General features: G+C 39.5%; 2 protein-coding genes across 19 annotated transcripts in view; one reads left to right on the plus strand and one right to left on the minus strand.

The window, feature by feature from the left end:
• Wnk1 (WNK lysine deficient protein kinase 1) overlaps positions 1-3,926 on the plus strand; it is a 135,572-nt gene extending 131,646 nt beyond the window's left edge. For all 10 annotated transcript variants that reach the window (XM_071610291.1, XM_071610293.1, XM_071610292.1 and 7 more), the window contains 2 exons: positions 414-601; positions 992-3,926. In XM_071610291.1, the coding sequence (XP_071466392.1) occupies positions 414-601; positions 992-1,309 (506 nt within the window). In that variant the 3' untranslated portion in view covers positions 1,310-3,926. The remainder of the gene's footprint in view (positions 1-413; positions 602-991) is intronic.
• Positions 3,927-4,381: 455 nt separating this feature from the next.
• The window catches only part of Rad52 (RAD52 homolog, DNA repair protein), a 29,596-nt gene continuing 10,738 nt past the window's right edge, over positions 4,382-23,239 (minus strand). For 8 of the 9 annotated variants that reach the window (XM_027951241.2, XM_071610303.1, XM_027951240.2 and 5 more), the window contains 11 exons: positions 22,803-22,904; positions 21,257-21,358; positions 18,229-18,322; positions 18,031-18,098; positions 15,170-15,288; positions 14,209-14,284; positions 8,792-8,988; positions 8,486-8,637; positions 7,072-7,152; positions 6,278-6,511; positions 4,382-5,874 (listed from right to left, as the gene is read on the minus strand). In XM_027951241.2, coding sequence (XP_027807042.2) covers positions 5,813-5,874; positions 6,278-6,511; positions 7,072-7,152; positions 8,486-8,637; positions 8,792-8,988; positions 14,209-14,284; positions 15,170-15,288; positions 18,031-18,098; positions 18,229-18,322; positions 21,257-21,358; positions 22,803-22,886 — 1,269 coding nt within the window. In that variant the 5' untranslated portion in view covers positions 22,887-22,904 and the 3' untranslated portion in view covers positions 4,382-5,812. The remainder of the gene's footprint in view (positions 5,875-6,277; positions 6,512-7,071; positions 7,153-8,485; positions 8,638-8,791; positions 8,989-14,208; positions 14,285-15,169; positions 15,289-18,030; positions 18,099-18,228; positions 18,323-21,256; positions 21,359-22,802; positions 22,905-23,239) is intronic. The other variant, XM_071610304.1, reaches the window with a different exon arrangement.

Here is a 23,239-nt window from a genome sequence, read left to right on the forward strand (position 1 = left end):
CCCAGTGCACAAGAAATCCTTCTTTTGCCCTGCATTCTGCAAACTTCCACAGCAGTGCTCCTTGTTGACCATATTATACTCTCACCCAGTGTGATGCTGGGAATAGAGCACTGGCAGAAAGTTCCAGTACTTTAAGATGCTTTGAAAGAGATTCCTGCCCTTCATACCTGCCATCTTCCTAAGTTGTTCAGACTTATCTGCAGTTACTGAAGAGAACCTGTTTTCATTACCCTTTAGTGCCAAAACAAATGCCTAAATAAAACCTTGTAATCTTCCTTTCTTGCATGGCTTCCCAATTCCTGTCCCCATTCTGTGCTTGCCATTCATCATCCTGTGACATTTTCCCTCTTCCTGGAATTAATAATCTAGACTCTTTTCTTAATGCTGCTATTGTCACTACTTTATAACTCCAGGAACCAGCAGCACAAACACTGTTGGGGGAACAGTGAACAGCCAAGCTGCCCAAGCTCAGCCTCCTGCCATGACATCCAGCAGGAAGGGCACCTTCACAGATGACCTACACAAGCTGGTAGACAACTGGGCCCGAGATGCCATGAATCTTTCAGGCAGAAGAGGAAGCAAAGGACACATGAATTATGAGGTAAGGGCTTCTTTTTTGCCATTTTCCTAATTTCTCACATTACTACCTAACACAGATGAATCAGAGGTGATACAAACTACTAGGTCTAGTGTACCCTTTTATGCCACAACCTTCCTTAGTAGCTCACTTAGAAAAACAAGATGAAAATCACCCAAGTGCCCTTTTACTTTCCCTTCCCTGAATCCCTGACTCCTTATTGGTCAGCTCATTTTTTTCTTCCCTTTTCCTTTAACATTCTAAACTACGTGAGCATGTGTACACACACCTTCCTCCTTCCAATAGGCGTGGTATTTTCATTGCTCCTAGAATTGTATTATTAAACTGCCCATTTTACCCCTGGGGGTATTATACCCCCACCAGACTTTAAACTTAGTTGTTTTTTGTTTTCAGGGCCCTGGAATGGCAAGAAAGTTTTCCGCACCTGGACAGCTTTGCATCTCCATGACCTCAAACCTGGGTGGCTCTGCCCCCATCTCTGCAGCATCAGCTACCTCTCTAGGTCACTTCACCAAGTCTATGTGCCCCCCACAGCAGTACGGTTTTCCAGCTGCCCCATTTGGCACTCAGTGGAGTGGGACGGGTGGCCCAGCACCACAGCCACTTGGCCAGTTCCAGCCTGTAGGAACTGCCTCCTTACAGAATTTCAACATCAGCAATTTGCAGAAATCCATCAGCAACCCCCCAGGTTCCAACCTGCGGACCACTTAGTGAGACCTAGAGACATTAATTGAGTAGATCTGGGGGCAGGAGATGGAATGCTGAAAGGAGGGTGGGGGGATGGGGAAGTAGCCTATTTACTAACTACTAGTGCTGCATTTAACTGGTTATTTCTTGCCAGAAGGGAATGTTTGTAATACCGCTTTGAGCCCTCAGAATGGAGACTCTCCCTCCCTCTCCATTTATTGGAATGGGACAAGGAGAGAGCAACTTTCTTGTGAAGAGGCTGCTTCAGTCTATGCTTTCCTATTTATCTATACCCACCAGTGAGGCCTAGGGCTAGAAGAGAATCTTGTTATCAAGAAGCTACAAGAGAGCTCAATGTAAAGCCAGAGCCCATTTGTATCTGCAAGTGGGTACAGCTCTTAATTGTGGTACAAGCCCCAAATCCCTTACTCCCTCAAGAATTCAAACCATCAAACAATATAGGGTTCTCTCCTACTCTGCCCCCATCCCTGCTTTTTTCCCTCTCTCCTCTTTTAGAACCCAGTGAAAAATACCAGGGGACTGGGGTTGCAACCCTTTCTTATAATAGGTCATTAGTGCTTTAAGCAAAAGATAATAGCAGCTTTGACTGCAGCATTAGCAATTAGGAAAAAAAAAATACGTTCCCTGCGGACATGTAACTTTGCCATCAGTTTTGATGTGGAAACACTGTGATATATAAATGTTGTTGGACAACAGTAGTTTTAAGAGTAAAATATGAAAGGTTTAAAAAGTTCACACACAAAAAAAGCTAGTTCTGTCCTTTACTTATTGAGACACTTTAACTTTTTCCTTTGTACTTCCATTGTATTAGATAAATAAATGTGAATGTAAAATTGTATAAATTACTGTACTTGAATACTTCTGTTCTCCCAGTATTGCTTGCTGGATATTTTAGTGCCTTGGACTTCTATTGCTTCTGCCATTAGCATCAACTTACCAGATCCCAGATCAACAAAGGGCATGTGGAAAGAACATTTAGGTCCATGTGACCCCAGCAGTGGATATGCCAAAGGGAAATTGAAAAGAGTATTTTTTTTTTAATCATTCAACAATTTTGTCTAAAGCAGGTGTAAGATAAGTAAGATGGGAAGTTGACATCAGTGGTTGAAAACAGAAAGTTCTGTTTCAGGAATAGTGAGGGAGGGGTGTTACATCAAAATTGCACAATATAAAAGATTAAGGGAGGTGTGAGCTAAGAGAAAGAAAAAGAAAGGTTAATTAAAGGGGGCACACACTTGTTTCGAAGATACCTGACGCCTGGCCAGATTGTCGTAAATCTTACTGATTTGAGCTGGGCTTGAACAGATGAGACCTGGAAGAAATTAAACATAAGGAGAAGGGGATGGGTAGCTCATTTTTTAAGGTGGGAAGAGTGGCAGATGGAAAAAGTTGCTCCAAGAAAAACCATTTGGACAGCTCTCTTCATGCACCTACACCTTGCATTTCTCAGCTTGGGGTACTCTTATTCTATGGAAAGCGGACCAACTTCTGATTTAATAAGCATTGTAGGAAAGAATGCTTTATTTCTGTTTTCTCTATGATGATGCCCAAATGGTTGCAGGATCATAATCTGTCGTGCCACCTATATTTCTACAATTATAACTAATATTCTCACATTGTTCATTTACATACTCCCTCTTCATAACTGCAACCAACCAGTATTATTTAATGCTATGTCTAGTTGTAATGGGCAGTTCTGTTACTTTCAGAACTTTCCAGAAATAAATACTGTTCTAATTGGCTATGTTTGGGATATTCTCAGTGAGAAGATGGGGAAAGAAAATAGGACTTTTTCTTGGGTGCTGCTTTTCTTGACTTAGTTGGGACATACCGTATTTCCAACCTTTCACCCACCTCAATGGCACATCCCAGGAGTCTCCATGATAGGAAGAGCCTGGTAGCTGTCCAGATCTTTTTTGTTCCATTTTGGCCCTGGTTCTATTTCTTTATTAAGTTGGCCTAGGCCCCAGAGATACCAATGAGAGAGAGCTAAAGGTTTTAGGGAGGTAGAAATGAAAAGGGCAGGGGTTCCAAGCCCTGCTGCAGAAGTGCTGACTTATTTTTCTGTTTAATTCTTGGGAAGAGGGTAAGAGTGAGAACAAAGATGATGCCGAGTAAATGGGAAATGGACCGCTTGAAGTGAATGAAATGATACTTCTACCAGAGGAATGAGGGTGCCAAATGCAGCACATTGTTTTGTTATTTTTGGTTTAGCAATTTTGAGGTCTTTTCACTTATACACAAAAATAAGAACTGGTTTTATTTACTGTTGATTTTTTCCCCCTCCTGTGGATGAAATAACTGAAGCCTAGAGGAATGAACTAGTGCTACTGAACTGTTTAAATTATTTTTGTTAATAGTACCCTTCAAGTATCTTTTCCATATTAAAAAGAACTTTCTGAACTATAAATGTTTTCCTTACATTATTTAACAATGTACACTGTTTAAAAAAACAAACTGAATTCAAACCTTGGGGGTTTCTCAGCAGCCGTTAATTGTACATTTTGCACTAACTCTGGGTGTTGCGCTTCTTGTAAGATTGCGCTTTGTGCTTCAGTTTGTTACCTTTGTAGACTTATTTAATGAAACCATTCAAATAAACCAAACTTGCTTTTGTTGAGCTGTGGGGTTTCATTTCCAGGAAGTGCCTTTTTCATGTTCTCATTGGCTCTGTTGTGCAGTTTACAACTGAATTCCCATTCCCTCTGGAACTTCAGCAGTGATGTTGCCCTCAATTAAGATTCTGCAAGGAAAGTGGACTTTTTCTGAGGAAGACATTAAGGATCTCAAAATCAAAAGATGAAAACACCAAATCCACGCAACACCAATAAGGCTTTTAGAAGACAGGCAAATTCAGGCAGGCAGGCGCTGTCTCTTCATCTTCTAAAGGAACAGGAAAGGTCAGCAGCTGTCCAGTACTTTCAAGACTCACTTGCCTCACATTGGGGCACCATTATCAGTGGTCTGGGATCCAAAAAGTAAAAAGTCACTACTTCAAGATTAGGCCCAGAATGCACTTTAAAAAGTAAAACTGCAAATGCATTATTTTGGGAAAACAATCATGAAACATCTAAATACTGTGAAAAATAAATTTTATTTTACAGTGGATTCCATCTCACATTACAAACAGCTACTAGTATTAAGTAAATTTGCTTTCTTGATCATTTCTACTCCCTACCTTTACATCAAGTCTTCTGCTAGTCCAAAATACCGCTATTCTGCTCCCCTTATTGTGAATTAGCATCTGCATATCAGAAAATTCAGCCTTTGGTTCTTTGAAATTGGCTTATTTCACTTATCATGATCACAGTTCCATCCATCCATTCATTCATTCTTTATGACTAATACCCCATGTGTATATGTACCACTTTCTTTATCCATTGAAGGACACCCAGGTTGGTTCCATAGTTTAGCTATTGTGAATTGAGCACCAATTTGCAGTCCCACTAACAATGTATGAGAGTGCCTTTTTCCCCACATCCTTGCCAACATTTGTTATTGCTTGTGTTCAATCAAACGATTGCCATTCTGACTGGAGTGAGATGGAATCTCAGTGAAGTTTTGATTTGCATTTCCCTAAATACTAGAGATGTTGAACATTTTTTCATTTATTTGTTGATCGACTGTATTACTTCTGTGAAGTGTCTATTCAGTTCCTTTGCCCATTTATTGACTGATCGTTTTTGTTATTTGTTTGGTGTTAAGTTTTTTGAGCTCTTTATATATCCTGGAGATTAATGCTCTGAGGTGCATGTACCTTTTTCTTGATCTTCGATCATTATTTCTTTGATTAGCAAAGAATGTTGGTCTTAAAAGGATGCAGAATTGTGCTGACATGAACCCACATCTGAGAGATTTTATAGTATTCCCTCTCTTACCCATAATTTTGCTTTCCAAGGTTTTTAGATTGAACATCAGTCTAAATAATGTGATAAAATCATATGCTTTCCCACCCAGGACATGAATCATACCTTTATCCAATATATCCATGCTATGCATTATTCTTCTTAGTTATTAGATCAACTTGGGCATTGTTGCCATGCTTGTATCGAAGTTCAAGTAACCCTTATTTAATGTCCACAAAGTGTAAGAACAGGGATGCTGACAATTTGGATATGTTATATATAGAGAGAAGCCTGAAAGTACTTTTGGAGCATGGCCTCTACATTGCTGTATATTGAGGGCAGGTAGCCATTAGCGAGTCCTAAAATGTCTACCTTTATTAACATTAAATAGCTTAGGAGTAAAGAGGAAAAAGCCTGAAGAGTCAAAAGACGGGTATTTCATCTGTCCTTGGCCTCCCTACTGCAGCACGTGACAGACTTTTTCAAAGTGCTCATCTTTCTCTGTAGTAGGCTTAACAGTCAAGTCCTCTGAAAAGGTTCAAAATGAATCAAGGTAATCCTTGGAAATCAAGTTCATTCCCCAGGAATGACGAATAATTTCAAGACCAAAAAGCAGTTTTCTAAAGTCCCTTTGTCACAGTCCAAGTAGGTCCTGAGTCATTTAAGATGGATCCAATTTCCTTTTCTTCATGTCCTGGCTCTTCCTATGAGATTCAGAGTTTCCTGTGGAAGATACAATGGCTTAAACACAGCTGCCATGTTTTTTAAAAATAAGGGCTAGATAGAGAATAATTCTAGATTAATATAATGATCCTAGTTCAGACTAAGAGCTCAAGAATGAAAACTACTGTTATGGGGAGTTAGATACCTTTGCTAATCCCTAGGCCAAGCGGACCTACTTTTAGAAGGAAAAGTTCTAAATGCAGTCATGTCTAAGGCTAAAAAGGGTAGCATCTGAAATCAGAAGCCCAAGAAAATGTTCTGGCTCTTAAACCCACTGTTTTCTTCCCATTTGCACTGCTTATTTATTGCCTTGGAATGATTCCATCCAATTTCTTAAAATGAAATATCATCCTTCCTTTAAAATTTAAAGAATTAAGCCCAGGATCTCCCTTTAAGTTTGTACCTAAACACATCGCACTGCTACGTGTTACATGCTGGTTAGTGCTGTAAGTCTCTGGGTGCCAGAATCCAGATTTTTCTTGTGGCTTCTGGTGAAGATCGCTGTGTGGCATCCTGTCCTGATTGTTCAGGACTCGGGTGGCAGAGGTCTGGGGTGGATCTGGTATAGATAAGGGCTTGACAATGTCCTCTAAATCTGGAGTCAGATCCCACATTTCAAGATTGTCTTCAAGGTTCTCTAATGGAAATCACAGAAAAGCAAATTGTCTTCACAGAAAGCACTGGGAAAAGTGGTCACAAGAAATTCCAGGTCTTAAGTACCCAATAACAAAATTCACAATTTTTCTCTTCTTTGCCCTGAAAAGTATACTGAAGCTTCCCTTTGTTGGGACAACAGAAGAGCTAAACATATCTATGAAGTCAGAGCCCCTTAGTCTACCTGAAGGCCTCTTTCCATTTTTCTAAAACTTCATATAGGTTAGAAAACAGACAAAAGTGAAGCCCCCACACACACTTTTTTGGGGGGTACTAGGGATTGAACCCAGGGACACTTTACACTAACATCCTTAAGCTTTAAGTTACTGAGGGCCTCACTAAGTTTCTGAGCCTGGTCTCCAACTTGCAATCCTCCTGCCTCAGCCTCCTAAGTCTCTGGGATTACAAATGAGTGCCACCACACCCAGCCAAAAATTAGGACTTTTATGCTTCTTTTAATATGTATTCTGTGACTACCAAAAGTATGCACCACAGTAAATTACAAACATTCCATGGATACTTACTAATTCTTATGTCATTTACCTGCAAGGAAAACTTTCTCCTTGAGTGGCTCTGTGTCAGTTATAGGGGTGCTGTGCGTCAAAGGGCGGGCAGGAAGTGCTGCTAGAGTTCACACAGGAGAGAAAGAAGAAGTCAGACATAGACTGATTAAGTGGAATTAGAGATCAGATCAACTCCCCTCTGTTTAGAGGGAGCCATCTCAGAAATGCAAAGCTGCCTGAGGCTACAAAGGCTCAGCTGGTAAAGGAACTCAACTTCCTGAGTCCCTGTCCTTCGAGATCTGTACTGTTATATCCTTCTCACCAAAGTGGGACAAGCAAAAGCTAGTGTGTTCTTTAACAGAAAAAATAGGAGGGTGGCTGGAGTTGTAGCTCAGTGGTAGAGGACTTGACTACTTGCACTCGGTTTGATCCTCAGCACCACATAAAAATTAATGGATATTTTGTCCATCAACAACTAAAATGTACATTTCTTATACACACACATATATACATACACATATACATACATATGGCTAATTTTTAAAAAATAGAAGGGTTTTTAGAAGCCATCCAGGCTGAGGCTTGAAGCGATGGTTCTTGTTGACTGATAAGTTTGGGGAAAGCCCTGGAGTCCGCCTTCCTCCACCACAACCCACCTGAGAGCACCTGCAATGGTCAGAAGCTAAGCCTCTGGAATAACTCGTTCTTAGGATAGGCCAAGGACAGTTTCTTTTTCTTTTTTCTTTTTTTTTTTTTTTTTTTGGGGGGGGGGTTGCTGGGGATTGAACCCAGGGCCTTGTGCAAGTGAGGCAAGCACTGTACCAACTGAGCTATATCCCCAGCCCTGTGTATAAAAGCTGAGGAGGATGAAATAACCAAAACACAAAGTACATCCTCTGAATCCTCATCATTTGTGGGGAAAATTGGCAAAAATTCAGTTGGTCTGGGACATGCCCTTTCTTTCTTTCCACTCTCTGCGCCACCCCCAACTCTCCCCGTCAAAAAATGTCTTACTACTCCCACTGAACCTGCACTCTGAAATAAGCTAAAGTTCACTGGCAGATAACCTGCCAAAAGCTCCCATTATCTTCAAACCCAATTTGCCTTACACTCAAAGCCATTTAGGAAAAAAAATAAGGCTTTCTAATCCAGAGACAAAGTATCTGAAGCCAAAAAAAATTCTTTGCCCTGAAATTATGAATTCCACATTATGGCAAGGCCTATTTACTTCCCCCCCAAAAAACCACTGTCTTCAGAAACAGCAAAGTACATGGGAGATTTCACCATCTTAATTTACTGGACTCATCTATCCTGTGTGTTCTGATAGAGGCCCTCATGGAACCTGGCCTGGAGCTAACCACCTTGTTACTGGCCTCTTCAGAATCAGGTCATCCTGTCCCCTAGACTTCTTCCTTCAGAGCACACCCAGGCCACTGCTGCCAGCCCTCACACACCCTCACTCCTCTTCTCAACCTCTGGAGCAGGCATCTGAGCACGTGGCTGCTTCTCCATTTGCTCCCGGAACTGCCGCTGCAGCTGCTGCTGCCGGAGCTTCCGCTGGTATGTGGCATCACTCTCCGCGGTGCAGGGTGTCGGGCTTCTGCATCTGAAGATCAAGAAGGTAGTTAACCAAATTACTAACAAATACACAGGTCTTCAGGAGGCACACAAACCAACTTGCTGCTTCTAAAAGCAGAAATGGCAGCAACCCAAGCCACAGAGAGGGCAGAAGAGGAAAAGGACAGAATCTGGGCTCCTACCGGGAACTGCTGGCCTTGTCCCCCTGGAGCACAATGTGGGGATCATCCAAGTGGCTTGGTCTGCATGGAGAGGTCACCTTCTGTGGTTTTGAAGGTCCCACAGCCCTATTCAGTAGACAGCTGTTATATCTTGCCTGTTCCACAGATGGTTCAAAATCTTGTCTCTTTGCTTTAGTTAAATCCATTTCATGAGGCAACTAACAAGGGGAGAAAGGAGAAAAAAAATTTGCTCAAATTGCTTACCCCGTTCCTTTCTCTTCCATGCATCATAGCCTAGGACTCCCAGAAAATGGCATTTGCCAGTCGCCTATCCATCATTCTTCCTAGGTCCTAAAAGGCTGAGAAAAAAGATCCACAACTTCCAAGTCATTTTGTTTTAAGACAGGGTCTTGCTGTTGCCCAGTCTGGCCTCAAACTGCTGGGCTCAAGCGATCCTCCTGCCTTAGCTGCGACCACAGTTCACGCTTCCACATGTCACAACCACATGTGGAAAAGTGAACAATTTTACTTTTTATTTTATAATTTTCTATATTAATGATCTTTTTATAAAAAAGAACCCTTCTTTGTTTTTGACTCAGGGCAACAGTCTGTATAATCTAATTTGAATCTCTCCTTGGCAGCTGACCTGTCTTATACTGTCCCCTTGTTCCTTTTTTCAGAGAAGAGATGACACATAGTCTTTGAGGAGACCTGTATCTTCTCAGCCCTCCCAGCCAGCAGTGCTCCCTACAAACACAACATTCATCACTAAAGAAGTTGAAGGTATGATGTAGTACAACTAAAACATTTTGGTACTGGGGATTGAATCCAGGTGCGCTTAACCCCTAAGCCACATCCCCACCCTTTCTATTTTTTTATTTTTGATACAGGTGACGCTGGCCTAGAACTTCCAAACCTCCTGCTTCAGCCTCTTGAGTCTCTGGAATTATAGACATGTACCACCATCCCCAGTGAGAACATATCTTTCAATTCATAAAAGTGATGCTGATGAATAATTATTTGAATACAAGAAATTAAAATGACTATATTTTAATAATGATAACATGAAAATGAAAATTATAGTTTGGATTTCTTATCTACATTGAAATGTACCTGAGAAGGTTAAAAAGACACAGCAATGCCAGGCACAGTGGCACACGCCTATAATCCCAGCATCTTGGGAGGCTGAGATAGGAGGATCGAGAGTTCAAAGCCAGCCTCAGCAATTTACCAAGGCCAAGCAACTCAGTGAGACCCTGTCTCTAAATAAAATACAAAATAGGGCTGGGGATGTGGCTCAGTGGTTAAATGGCCCTGAGTTAAATCCTAAGTACCAAAAAAAAAGACAGCATGAAATATAATATTAAGGGAAATAAAATATATTTAATATGTCTAAATGCTTATTTTTTAGGTGTTTCAATTATCTATTTAAACTTTTATTTATAAGTCACAATAATTCAAGTTGCTGTTTAAAAGAAAAAAAAGCTAAAAAAAAAAAAGGGAAAAAGACTGGCAATACCAAGTAATGTTCAGGTTATGAAACAATTAGAGCTCTTAATAATGCTATGTGGAAGTGCAAATTCATACAATCATACTGGAAAAGTAGAAGAACCTACTAAAACGAAGTATCTTCTGAACTAGTAAGTCCTAAGCAAAATGAGTACAATTGAGTTCCAATAGACACACACAAGAGTGCTAAAAGGAGCTCTATTCAAAATAGCCAAAAGCTACAAAAAACCCACATGTCCATTAAAGACAGAATGGAAAAACAAATTATCATATATTCTTGCAATAGAAAATTATACATCAATGAAAATGCTGCATGCACCATGAATGAATCTCACAGAATGCAGGAAAGCCAGATAGAAGAGTTCTGACAATATGATTACAGAGAGTACCTAACAATCAAACAAATCTATTAAAAGTGGTTCTCCATGGCAGGCTGGGGATGTAGCTCAGTAGTACAGAGCTTGTCTAGCATATGTGAGGTCCTGGGTTCCTCCCCAGCACTGCCAAAAAACACCAAAAACAAACAAACAAACAAACAAAACAACAGTGGCTTTCCTTGGTAGTGACTGCAAGGAATAAAAATGAGACTTCTCCAATACTAGTCATGTTGTGTCCTGATCCAGAGGCTGTTACGTGGATGTGTTTGGTTTTAAAATCCATCAAGTTGAACACTGATATTATGTGCACTTGTCTCCATGTCATGTATACTTTTTAATACTTCAATCCATTCTTTAAGAAATATAAAATTCAAAAACAGGAAAAAATATAAGTCTGGAAGACAGAGAAGTCAAGACAGTGGTTACTACTAAAAAGATAAAGGTTAAGTTGTGACAAGGGTATGTATAAATGGCTTCTGGAGAGCTAGTACAGTTCTTTTTCTGAGAGGTAAGAAGCTGTGTTCATTTAGGAAAATTCATCAAGTTGTGCTAATATGATTTGTTCAGTTGTCTGTATATTGCACCTCATTTTAAAAATTCATTAAAAACAGAAGAAATGTAAGTGGCATCGACAAGATGACAGAGTGAGAAACCCCATAGAGAAACCTAACAATATGTGGACCAGAATACCTTAGTGAGAACTCTAGAGCTAGTGGAGAAGCCACACCACCTACACCAATAAAAGTGTGACAGCATTCCAGCAAGAGGGGTTAAGAGCATGTGCAGCGTGACGCACACTCATCCAGCCACTATTCCACCCTGAGCAGAGTGGTACAACTGGGAGGAAACCTCCCCTGCCAGGGAGCTTCCATCAGGATGGAAAACAAAGAATGGATCACATATCCAGTATTCTGGCTTGTTTGTGAGCTGTCTGAGACACCATTTTCTATCCTGTTACCCAGAGCACTAATAGACTAATGGCAGCAGAATTTGGAAGGGACTAAAACAGGTGGGCACCACAACATTTTAGAGCTGCAAGCAGACATCATGAGGGACAAAAGATATGAAAGGTCTGAAAAATCCCAGAACCCTTGGCCGGCCCATGTGGTAAAGGTCTTGTCTTCCACCCCACAAGCCAGGACATAAACACTGGAAAGGTGGGTGGTTTTTCAAATACTCGGATCTCAAAAAAGATCACAAGACATATAGAAGCAAGGAAACAAAACCCAATCAAAGAAACAAAATAAAACTCCTCAAACCCCAAAGTCCTCTAGCAACTCCAGGAAATCCATCACAGATCACCAGTCACAGTGGTGCAGTCTATAATGTGGGAGGCAGAGACAGGAGGATGACAAGTTTGAAGCCAACTTGGGTAGCTTAACAAGGTCCTGTCTCAAAACATAAAAAGGGATAGGGATGTAACCCATTGGTTGAGCACCCCAGGGTTCCATTCCCAGTGCTGCTAAAAAAAATTATATCAATAAATATATACATATATATTACATATATATTTTATGTGTAAAATATATATAATATATGTAAAATTTAAAATGGCAAAGGACCTAAATATTACCTAACATGATATACAAATGGCCAATAAGTTTATGAAAGCATATTAAATATCACTAATTATCAGGAATATGCAAAACAAAACCACAATAAAATATCACTTCCTGCCCATTAGGACTGCTACTATTAAAAAAAAAAAAAAAAGAAGAGGAAAACAGCAAGGATAAATCAGAACTATTACATGATATTAAGTAGGACTGTACAATTGTGCAACTACTATAGAAATCTGTATGACAGTTCCTCAATAATTAAAAAATAGAACTTCTGTAGAATCCAGCAATGCCACTTCTGAGTATATGTCCAAAAAAACTGAAAGCAGAGTTGCCAAGGGTTTTTACACATCTATAATCATAGCAATATTATTCACAATAGCCAAGAAGTAGAAGTAGACCAAATGCCCATCGACAGACGGTGGATAAATGAAACATGGAAATATACACATACAATAGAATATGATTCAGCTTTGAAAAGGAAGAAAATTCTGATGCCTGCTACCATATGGATAAATATTGAGGCATTAATACTAAGTGAAATAAGCCAATCACTAAAAAATAAAAACTGTATGTGACTCCTCTTATGTGAAGTATCCATAAGAGTCAAACTCAGAGACAGAAAGTAGAATGGCAGCCAGGTGCAGTGGCTGTAATCCCAGCAGCTCAGGAGGCTAAGGCAGGAGGATCACAAGTTCAAAGGCAGCCTCAGCAGCTTTGCAAGGCCCTCTCTCAAAATTTCAAAAAATTAAAAAAGAGCCAGGGATATAGTTCAGTGGTTGATTGCCCCTATAGAGGTTGATGGGGTTATTTCATGGGAACAGAGTTTCTGTTTTTCAAGATGAAAAACTCCAGAGATCCGTTTCACAACAATGTGAATAAACTTAACACTACTCAACTGTATACTAAAAATGGTTAAGATGGTAAATTTTATGTGCTTTTATGCCACAATAAAAAAGTAAATTGTAGACTAATATCTTTTGTAAACAATACAAAAATCCTTAACAAAATATTGCATCTAATGTTTAAAAATGATTTTAAAAATAGATTATGGAGTTTTGACAGAGGCCAACTGACCTCTACTAGGGGCTCCAGGGAATGTTGATCTGGTGGCAGCATGGCAGGGACCACAGGGCAGAGAAGGCCACAGAGAAAGCAGGGACTCACCACCAAGCAAGGAAGAACACCCCAAAGGTTAACTCATTCAGGCTCTTGAGTGACTCCAGGGATACTGCAATGCAGATCCCCTACTCCTAAGGCAGATGCTCAGACCACATGATAGATACTTAGAGAAAGAATGGAGATCTGGGGTTGGGGTTGTGGCTCAGTGGTAGAGTGCTTGCCTAGCATGTGTGAGGCACTGGGTTCAATTCTCAGCACCACATAAAAATAAATAAAATAAAGGTATTATGTCCAACTACAACTAAAAAATAATTTTAAAAAAATAAAAAGGAAAAAAAAAAAGCCTGGGGTTGTGGCTCAGAGGTAGAGCGCTCACCTAACATTCGTGAGGCACTGGGTTCAATACTCAGCACCACATAAAAATAAAATGGAGATATTGTGTCCACCTATAACTAAAACATAAATTTTTTTAAAAAAGGACCATCAACAACTAATAAAAATATTAAAAAAAAAAAAAAAAGGAGATCTGCACCTTAAACACACCAGAGCTAAGGGAAAGAAAGAAGGCTGAGCTTTTCTGGGAAGTGACAATGGGCAGAAAAGAACTATGTGCTCATTCTAAGGACTCAGACCATTTCCACCACAGTTCTCTTTACGTAAGACAGGTAATGGAAATTCTCTTGACCTCAATTTCTCCACCTATAAAATGAAGTGACTGATTCCTGACAGCAATAACATTGCTGAAATAAACATTCAAGACTATGTAAATATCTAAATCCTCATTTCTCCCTCCATCCGCCAAACACTCAACCCACAACACAAGAGAACCTGTTGTATTATCTTACCCTTCCATCTAGCCACTCTAACATACCTGGCGTGGAAGCTTATTTAATGACCTCAGATAGTCTTTGTCCAGAATACAATTTCCAAGCGCATTCCCAAAACTCCTAAAGGGAAGAGGAAAAAAGCAAAACAGGATTGTTACATGTAATTTCAGAGTTAAAACTGTACACAAATCGCTTCTCAATTGTATTAGAGGAAATGGATCTAATATATACTCAATAAATGGTTTCTGAACAGGCCACATTCGAATACTTGGATTAGGTTCTGAGAATACAGCAGTGAGTATAACACACAAATCCCTTGAAGAGAGACGGTGATTATGAAAAGACTAAGAAATCACTCATAAAACCTATGCCTTAAAAGGCTTGATTCCTAGACTGGTGGTATTAGGAGGTGATGAAATCTTTACAAGTTGGAGCCTAATGGGAGGTTAAGGTCATTAAAGATCTGTCCTCAAAGGGGATTGTGGGGCACTTGACTTGTCTCTTCTTTATCTGTTTTTTCACTTCCCCTCCAAAAAGTGAATAGGTTGTTCTACCATGCAGTCCCTTCCATGATGTGTTGCTTCACCACAGGCCCAAAAGTGACAGGGTCAACTAATCCTGGATTGAAACTCTAAAACTGTAAGCCAAAACAAATCGTTTCCCTCTATAAGTTGATTTATCTCAAGTATTTGTTACAGTAACAGCAAGCTGACTAGCACAGTACTCATGGCTAAAAGTTACCATGACATGTTCCTGGGGTGGCAAGGACAAAAAAAGAGAATACAGTATTCTACCATTCTCCAACATGGAAGACCTCAGCAAAAACACTGAGGAAACACAAACCAAAATGAGAAAATAGGATAAACAGGCACAAGGGTAGGAGTAAGATTTATCTTTTCATGTTATTTAGATTTTGGGCCCATGTGAACATGTTACTTTTCCAGGAAACTGCTCTTAAACAAGAGCTGAAATAAGGTCAGTTAGACTCCAACCCCTTCTGCTTACCTGAGTGCTCGCTTTAGCCCATCCGTCACTGCCTCTTTCCTGGCCTTCTCCAAAGACAAGGCCTTTGACTTGAGGCCCTCACTAACACCATAACCCACATCTTCATGATATGAACCATCCTGGGGGTGAAAAAGGAGTTCAAACTCTAATATAAAAAGCTGTAGTCCTGTATATGACTGCCCAGCTCTTCTTTTTCTCAAGCAGCAGTGTTCAAACTATGCATATGGAACCCTTGCTGAAGTAGACAGGGCACAGATAGTTCTAAGACATCAATTTCCAGAACTGTTTCCTAGACCGGAAGTACCTGGAAATGTTAAGGCATCAAGATGATTCTCCCTTCCAAAGCCCGTTACATAAGAAGGCATATTTCTAACCCATCCCAAATCTTTCTAAGTTTCATTACCCTGAAGTATAAAAACTCTGGAATTGTCAAGTGAAAGAATAATTTGAAATTTCGTACCTAATGTAATGAGCTCTGATTTGATAGCAAATCTTTTTTTTTGTTTCTTGGCTTTTGTCAACAGAAATATAATGCTTAATGACAACACTCTGATTTTCTAAAAATAAATCAGAAAGCACTCAAAGAAATGAGGGACACTATAATAAAATTCCTTCAATTCCCAACTACTTATTTGTGTGAACAAGGTTTATTAGTACTTTTTATAAAAATTAATGGTCAGAATGTAAGTAATGATGAACACTCATTCAAGAAATCAGTAATGGGGATGGGGCTGTAACTCAGTGGCAGAGCACTTGTCTAGCACATGTGAGACACTGTGTTCAATCCTTAGCACCACATGAAAAAATAAACAATAGGGGCTGGGGATATAGCTCAGTTGGTACAGTACTTTCCTCACATGCACAAGGCCCTGGGTTCGATCCCCACCACCACAAAAAATAAAATAATAAACAATAAGAAAAAAAAAAAAGGCATGCTGTCCATCTACAACTACAAAAAAAAAAGGGAAGAAAGAAAGAAATCAGTAATGCCAGGCACAGTGGCACATGCCTGTAATCCCAGTGACTTGGGAGGCTGAGGCAGGAGGATCACAATTTCAAGGCCATCCTAGGCAACTTAGTCAGACTCTGTCTCAAAATAAAATAAAACAAGCATTGGGATGTACCTGAGTGAAAGAATGTTTGCCTAATATGTGTGAGATCTTGGGTTTAATCCCCAGTACTATTAAAAAAAAAAAAGTAATATTCAACTATGGTTCTAACTAACTGACAAATTTAAAAAGCACCATCCATCTTGTTAAGATAGACATTTTCTGTATAAGTTTATTATGTCTTTAAATTTTGGTACTTATGTTGTCTTTTCAACATAAACACCATTGTCTGATGAATTGTCTTAACAATAACTAATAACCTGATCCAGAAGAAATCTTTAATATTTAAAGCCATAAGGTCACTGAAAATTTTTAAATATATATTTTTATACATATACACATGTGCACCAACACCCATAGCACACAGAGGCAAAGAAGTATAATACAATTATCATTAACCTTTCAACCATAAATATATATTAGATAAATTTCAATGGGGGAAACAATGAAAATATGAGTTCAAACAAAGAAGGAACAATGTAAGATTTCTGCTGATTAAAGAAATCTTTATGCTTTATGCTGGGCATGGTGGCACACACCTGTAATCCCAGCTACTTGGGAGGCTGAGGTAGAAGGATTGAAAGTTTTAGTGAGACCCTATGTCATAAAAATAAATAAATAAATAAAAAGAGCTGGGGCTGGGGCTGGGGCTGGGGCTCAGTGTGTACTTGACTAGTATGTGTGAGGCTCTGGATTTGATCTCCAGCACTAAAAAAAAAAAAAAAAATAGCCAGCTTGCACATGTATTTTCTCAAATAAATGATGGCATTCAATCCCCTATGGTATTTAGATTCCACTGTTAGGTTTAAAAAAGATGTAACAGCCAGGCATGGTGAAGGTACAGTAAAACATGCCTGTAGTCCCCACGACTCAGGAGGCTGATACAGGAGAATCCCAAGTTCCAGGGCCAGCCTTGGCAACTCAGAGAGATCCTGTTTCAAAACAAAGATTTTAAAAAGGGCTGACAATGTAGGTCAGTGGTACAAGGCACCTGGGTTCAGTCCCGGGTACCGAAAAAATAAATAAATATAATTAAAATAGAAAAAAAGATGTGACAGTTTTATTTTAAAATGTCAAATTTTAGAATATGCCAGAAGCCTACCTTTTGTAACTACTTATATATGTGGTAAAAACTCTGAAGAGTCAACTTAAGCTGAGAATGGTAGCACACACCTGTAACCTCAGCTACTTGACAGGTAGCCTCAGCAACTACAGAGATCCTATTTCAAAATTTAAAAAATAAAAAATAATACCAGTTGGGATGTAGCTCGTGGCAGAGCCCCACTGGGTTCAATCCCCAGTACAGCAAAAAAGAAAAAAAAAACGTTGTCAACCTAAAAATGTACAAGAAGACAGGGCAGTTTTTCTTTTCTTTCAAGGGGATGGATTTTCAAAATTCTTCTGGCAGGGTTTGGGGTTGTGGCTCAGTGGTAGGGTGCTTGCCTAGCATATATGTGAGATACTGGGCTCAATTCTAAGTACCACATAAAAATAAAAAAGAGAATAAAGGTATTGTGTCTATCTACAACTAAAATGTGTGTGTGTGTGTGTGTGTGTGTGTATGTGTGTAAATTTATAAATTCTTCTGGGGGATACATTAGTAAAAATTTTGAACACCACCACCCCAGGGACACAACCCTCAGCCTGCTCTTCAGCGTGGCTGTGTATTGGTCCAGACACTTCCCTCCCTACTCACTCCGACTACCTGCCCCCCAATCCTCCCAGGAAGCAGGTCTGCTCCATCACCCTCACCTTTAACTGCACCCTCACAAATGCACAGACTCCCACGTAGAACTTGCCATTGTTGAGGTCAACAAAATCTAGGAGGGGGAAAGAGAACCAGCTGAAGAGGATCCCTGTGACTCACCCATTTTCCTCTTGCTGGCAACCAAATCCACCTGCCTTACCACACCAAAATAAGCAGACAGCACTGCCAGGAAGTATACTCACCCACATTCTGCTGTGTGATGGAGTGCGCCCAGCCATTGTAACCAAACATTTCATTGGCCAGACTAATTACCTTGTGACCTTCAATGTAACACACCTAGAAAAAGAAATTTTAAGGAAAAACTTAGTTAAAATTTCTTGGCTCTGTGTCTTCTATACAGTACCACTGGTCTACATGTCTGTTTTGGTGCCAATACCATGCTGTTTTTGTTATTACAGCTCTGTAGTACAGTTTAAGGTTTGGTAATATGATGCCTCCTGCTTCACTCTTCTTGCTAAGGATTGCTTTGGCTATCAGTTATCTCATACTAGACAAAGGTGCCCAAAACACACATTGGAGAAAAGATAGCCTCTTCAACAAATGGTGCTAGGAAAACTGGAAATCCACATGCAGCAAAATGAAATAAAACCCCTGTCTCTCACCATGCACAAAACTCTCAATTCAAAGTGGATCAAGGACCTAGGAATTAGACCAGAGACCCTATGCCTAATAGAAGAAAAGTAGGTCAAATCTTCATCATGTCAGATTAAGTCCTGAGTTCTTTTTAAAATATTTTTTTAATTGCAGATGGACACAATATCTTTATTTTTTAAAAAAATATCTTTTTAGTTGTAGTTGAACACAATACCTTCATTTTATTTATTTATTTTTATGTGGTGCTGAGGATCGAACCCAGTGCCTCATATGTGTTAGGCGAGCACTCTACCGCTGAGCCACAACCCCAGCCCACCTTTATTTTTATTTTTTTATGTGGTTCTGAGGATCGAACCCAGGGCCTCACACATGCAAGGCAAGTGCTCTCCACTATATCCCAGCCCCTAGGTCCCGAGTTCCTTAGCAAGACTCCAAACAATCAATGAGGTGAAGAGAAAGCCTACAGAGTGGGAGCAAATTTTTACCACACATTCATCAGATAGAGCACTAATCTCCAGGATATTTAAAGAACTCAAAAACGTTAAAACACACACGCAGCAAAAAAAAAAAAAAAAAAAAAAAAGATAATCTAATCAATAAGTGGGCTAAGGAACTGAACAGATACTTCTCAGAAGATAATATACAATTGATCGACAAATTATGAAAAAATGTCCAACATCTCTAGTAATTAGAGAAATGCAAATCAAAACTGCTCCAAGATTTCATCTCACTCCAGTCAGAAGGGCAGTTATTAAGAATACAAGAAACAATTAAATGTTGGCAAGGATATGGAGGAAATGGCACACTCATACACTGCTGGGACTGCAAATTGGTGCAACCAATCTGGAAAGCAGTGTGGAGATTCCTTAGAAAACTTGGAATGGAACCACCATTTGACCCATCTATCCCACTCCTTGGTCTATAACCCAAAGGACTTAAAATCAGCGTCTAGAGTGACACAGCCATGTCAATGTTTGTAGCAACACAATTCACAATAGCTAAACTGTGGAACCAATCTAGATGCCCTTCAATAGATAAATGGATAAAGAAACTGTGGTATATATACACAATAGAATATTACTCAGCAATAAAAGAGAATAAAATTATGGAATTGGCAGGTAAATGGATGGAGTTGAAGAATACCATGCTAAGCAAGTAAGTCAACCCCCAAAAAACAAAGGCTGAATCTTTTCTCTGATAAGTAGATGCTAATCTATAATGGGGGGGAGTATGGGATGAGTGGAGGAACTTTGGATTGGACAAAGCAGGGAAGGGGAGGAGAGGGGGCATGGGGATAGGAAAGATGGTAGAATGAAATGAATATCATTACCCTAGGTTCATGTGTGATTGCACAAATGGTGTGACCCTACTTTGTGTACAATCAGAAGCGAAAAATTGTGCTCCACTTGCTTTTTTTAAAATTAAAATTAATTTATTTATTTTAATTAGGTATATAAGATACCAGAATGCATTTTGATTCATTGTACACAATTGCAGCACAACTTTACATTTCTACGGTTGTACATGATGTAGCGTCACACCATATGTGCAATCACACATGTACCTAGGATAATGATGTCTATCTCATTCCACCATCTTTCCTGCCCCTATGCATCCTTCCTACCTTCCCTCTCCTTTGCCCAATCAAAGTTCCTCCATATTTCCCATGCCTCCTCACTCTCCATTACTGATCAGCATCCACTACTCAAAGAGAACATCTATTTGTGTACAATGAATCGAAGAGCATTCTGCTCTCATGTATGACCAATTAGAACAAATAAATTTAAAAAATTAATAAAAAAAAATTTCTTGGCATATTTAATGTAAATAAAAATTTACTTAGTCCTTTTGACTAAACTATTTAGAGAAATTTTTTTTTTTTTTTTTTTTTTTTTAGAATTTTAATGTTTATTTTTCAATTATCGGCAGACACAACATCTTTCTTTGTACGTGGTGCTGAGGATCGAACCTGGGCCGCACGCATGCCAGGCGAGCGCGCTACCACTTGAGCCACATCCCCAGCCCTAGAGAAATTCTTAATGAATGTATTTCAAAGTCTCTTCCAGTTATAAATAATGGTCTGTCTGAAAGTAGTTACCAGCCTCAGAGGGGAAAGATATCCACTTTCCTAACAGTTTCCAAAACCCACATTTTTCAAAAAGGTACAAATCTCAGGTTAACATATTTTATGGAAGACCAAAAACATATGTGGCAGTTACTATTAGAGGCTGGGGGTGTAGCTCAGTGGTAGAGCAGCTTGCTTGGTATGCAGGAGGCCCTGGGTTTCATCCCAGTACCACAAAAAGAGGAGGAAGAGGAAAAAGAAGAATTAGTAATAGCAGCAGCAGCAGCAATAGTAATAATACTACTAGTAGTAGCAGTAGTAATAAAATTAGAGGCAAATGACAAAGGGAACATTTTTTAAGGACTTAATAAAAATCTTAACATGGCAGTTATATGTCTCAAGGCAATGCTTGGGCCACTTCCTATGACAGCGAAGGCTGGAACCCATCCATCCAAAGGCACTAGGAAACATCCAGTAATATGAATAAGAACCTTCTGAATCCATGAGGACCCAAAGGTGGTAAGATCGTCCAGGCATGACGCCTCCCCTACCTTCTGGCCTCCTCCAGCCATGCGGCTACTTATGTATTCCGGGCCCAGCCTCTGCCTCAGAGCACTCTGGATGGCCTGGTACTCTTCTGCTGTGTACTGGCACTACAATCCAGAAGGGGAAACCAGATTTAACATTTCCACCATTCCTCACATCAGTGAGTCTCTTTTGCAGCACCCTTTCCTCTTAAAAAGTATTGAGCACACAAAGTACACATAAATCAAAACATCACATGGTACCACATAAATATGTATAATTTTAATGTATTAGTTGAATTTTTTTAAAAAGTACTGAGGATCCCAGAGTTTTTGTTTATGTGGGTTATACCTATCAATATCAGGAATTAACTTTGAGAAACTTTTAAAGGCACACATTTTATTAGCCATCAAAGCAATGATACCATTACATTATACAGTCTAAAAAACTCCACTGTTCACTCATGAAAGAAGGTATGTGAAAAAGGCAACCAATAATGTTTCATTAATGTTACAATGAAATTAATTTTGACCTCATAAGACTCGGAAAAGGTCCTATTAACCCCCAAGGGTCCCAGAACCAAATTTTGAGAACTAATGAGTTACCAGTTACTGCTACCCTTATTAAACTTTTTCAAGCTTAAATTAGGTTTTTGGGTTTAGAGTTTTTGTTTGTTTGCAGTGCTAGAGATGGAACCCAGGGCTACACACAGGCCAGGCCAGTGCTCTACACTGAGCTATACCCTCAGCCCTCTCCAGCTAAATCAAGAAATGAAACTTCCCACCTCAGAGTCTATATATGTTTAAGCAGGCAAGGAAGTAAGGAAAAGGAAAACAGAATAGGAAATCTTACCTCCATTTGCACTCTCCACTTGTAGTTTGGGCTTTTTCCCTTATCTTTCTTTCTTTCTCTGTGTGTGTGTGTGTGTGTGTGTGTGTGTGTTTGTGTGGTGCTGGGGATCACCAAGGGCTTTGTTGAATGCAAGGCAAGCACTCTATCACTGAGCCACACCCCAGCCCCTTTGCCCTATTTAAATAAAATAAATATTTACCAATAAACTCTAGTAAAAAGATAATTTGGGTGGACAAAGAAAGATTCTCTTTTCCATGCATAGAATAAGACGTGACTCCAATAATTTTGGATGTCTCCCAGAAAGCCAACTCAGTGACATACAGACAGGAGTAATGGGGAAGTTGAGAGACCTTCCACATACAATCTTTGCTTCATTTTAAATTTTATGTCATATTAATATGACAAAATCTCTTTATCACATGAATGAATAAATATACACCTAAAGTACGTCTTTTATCTTTCAATGGGAAAATGCCAAAATGTACTCACAATTCAGCAAAGACCCCTAAGTAGGCCTTCTAAAGGAGAAACCAGGTATGTTGCTCAGTGATAGAACACTTGCCTAGCATAGGCAAGGCCCTGGATTCAATTCCCAGGACAAAGAAGGTTGGGGGGGGGGGGGTGCCAATTACAGTAAGAGCTTATGCATGCATATCATTTCACTATAACTTTTCTAACTTAACCTCAGTCTTTCCACAGATGAAAAAAAAACACCGTTACCTGTCCAAAGCACAATACAGAGTTGCCACCAACAGGAAGATGGCTGTCATGCCCTCCATGATTTGTTTCCTCGGTCGCAGACATGTTGATTCTGGTTAGCTTCTATATAAATAAAAGATTTTTTAAAAAAGTGGATTTCAAAGAATGCTAAAGATAAAAGGCAAGAAACTCTACTAAAAATCAAATAAAAACCCCATGTGTGATATCTCTGAGTTGCTTTATTTATGTGCTTCTAAAACTGCTCCAATAAAAGACAAGATTCCTCAGTGGTTAGCTGTGTTCTGCCAAGCCACTGAAAATCCTTTAGAGTCTGCTTCTACCTTTTTGTTAACATTTTTCTCTTCTAGTGATGCTATTAAAAGTGTTCTTTACAACAGGAATATATTACATTTACAAATGAAAAAATCAGCAGGTGTAGTGGCGCACAGTGAAGGCTG

This window comes from Marmota flaviventris, chromosome 3 (genome assembly GCF_047511675.1).
Source record: "Marmota flaviventris isolate mMarFla1 chromosome 3, mMarFla1.hap1, whole genome shotgun sequence".
Taxonomy (NCBI): domain Eukaryota; kingdom Metazoa; phylum Chordata; class Mammalia; order Rodentia; family Sciuridae; genus Marmota; species Marmota flaviventris.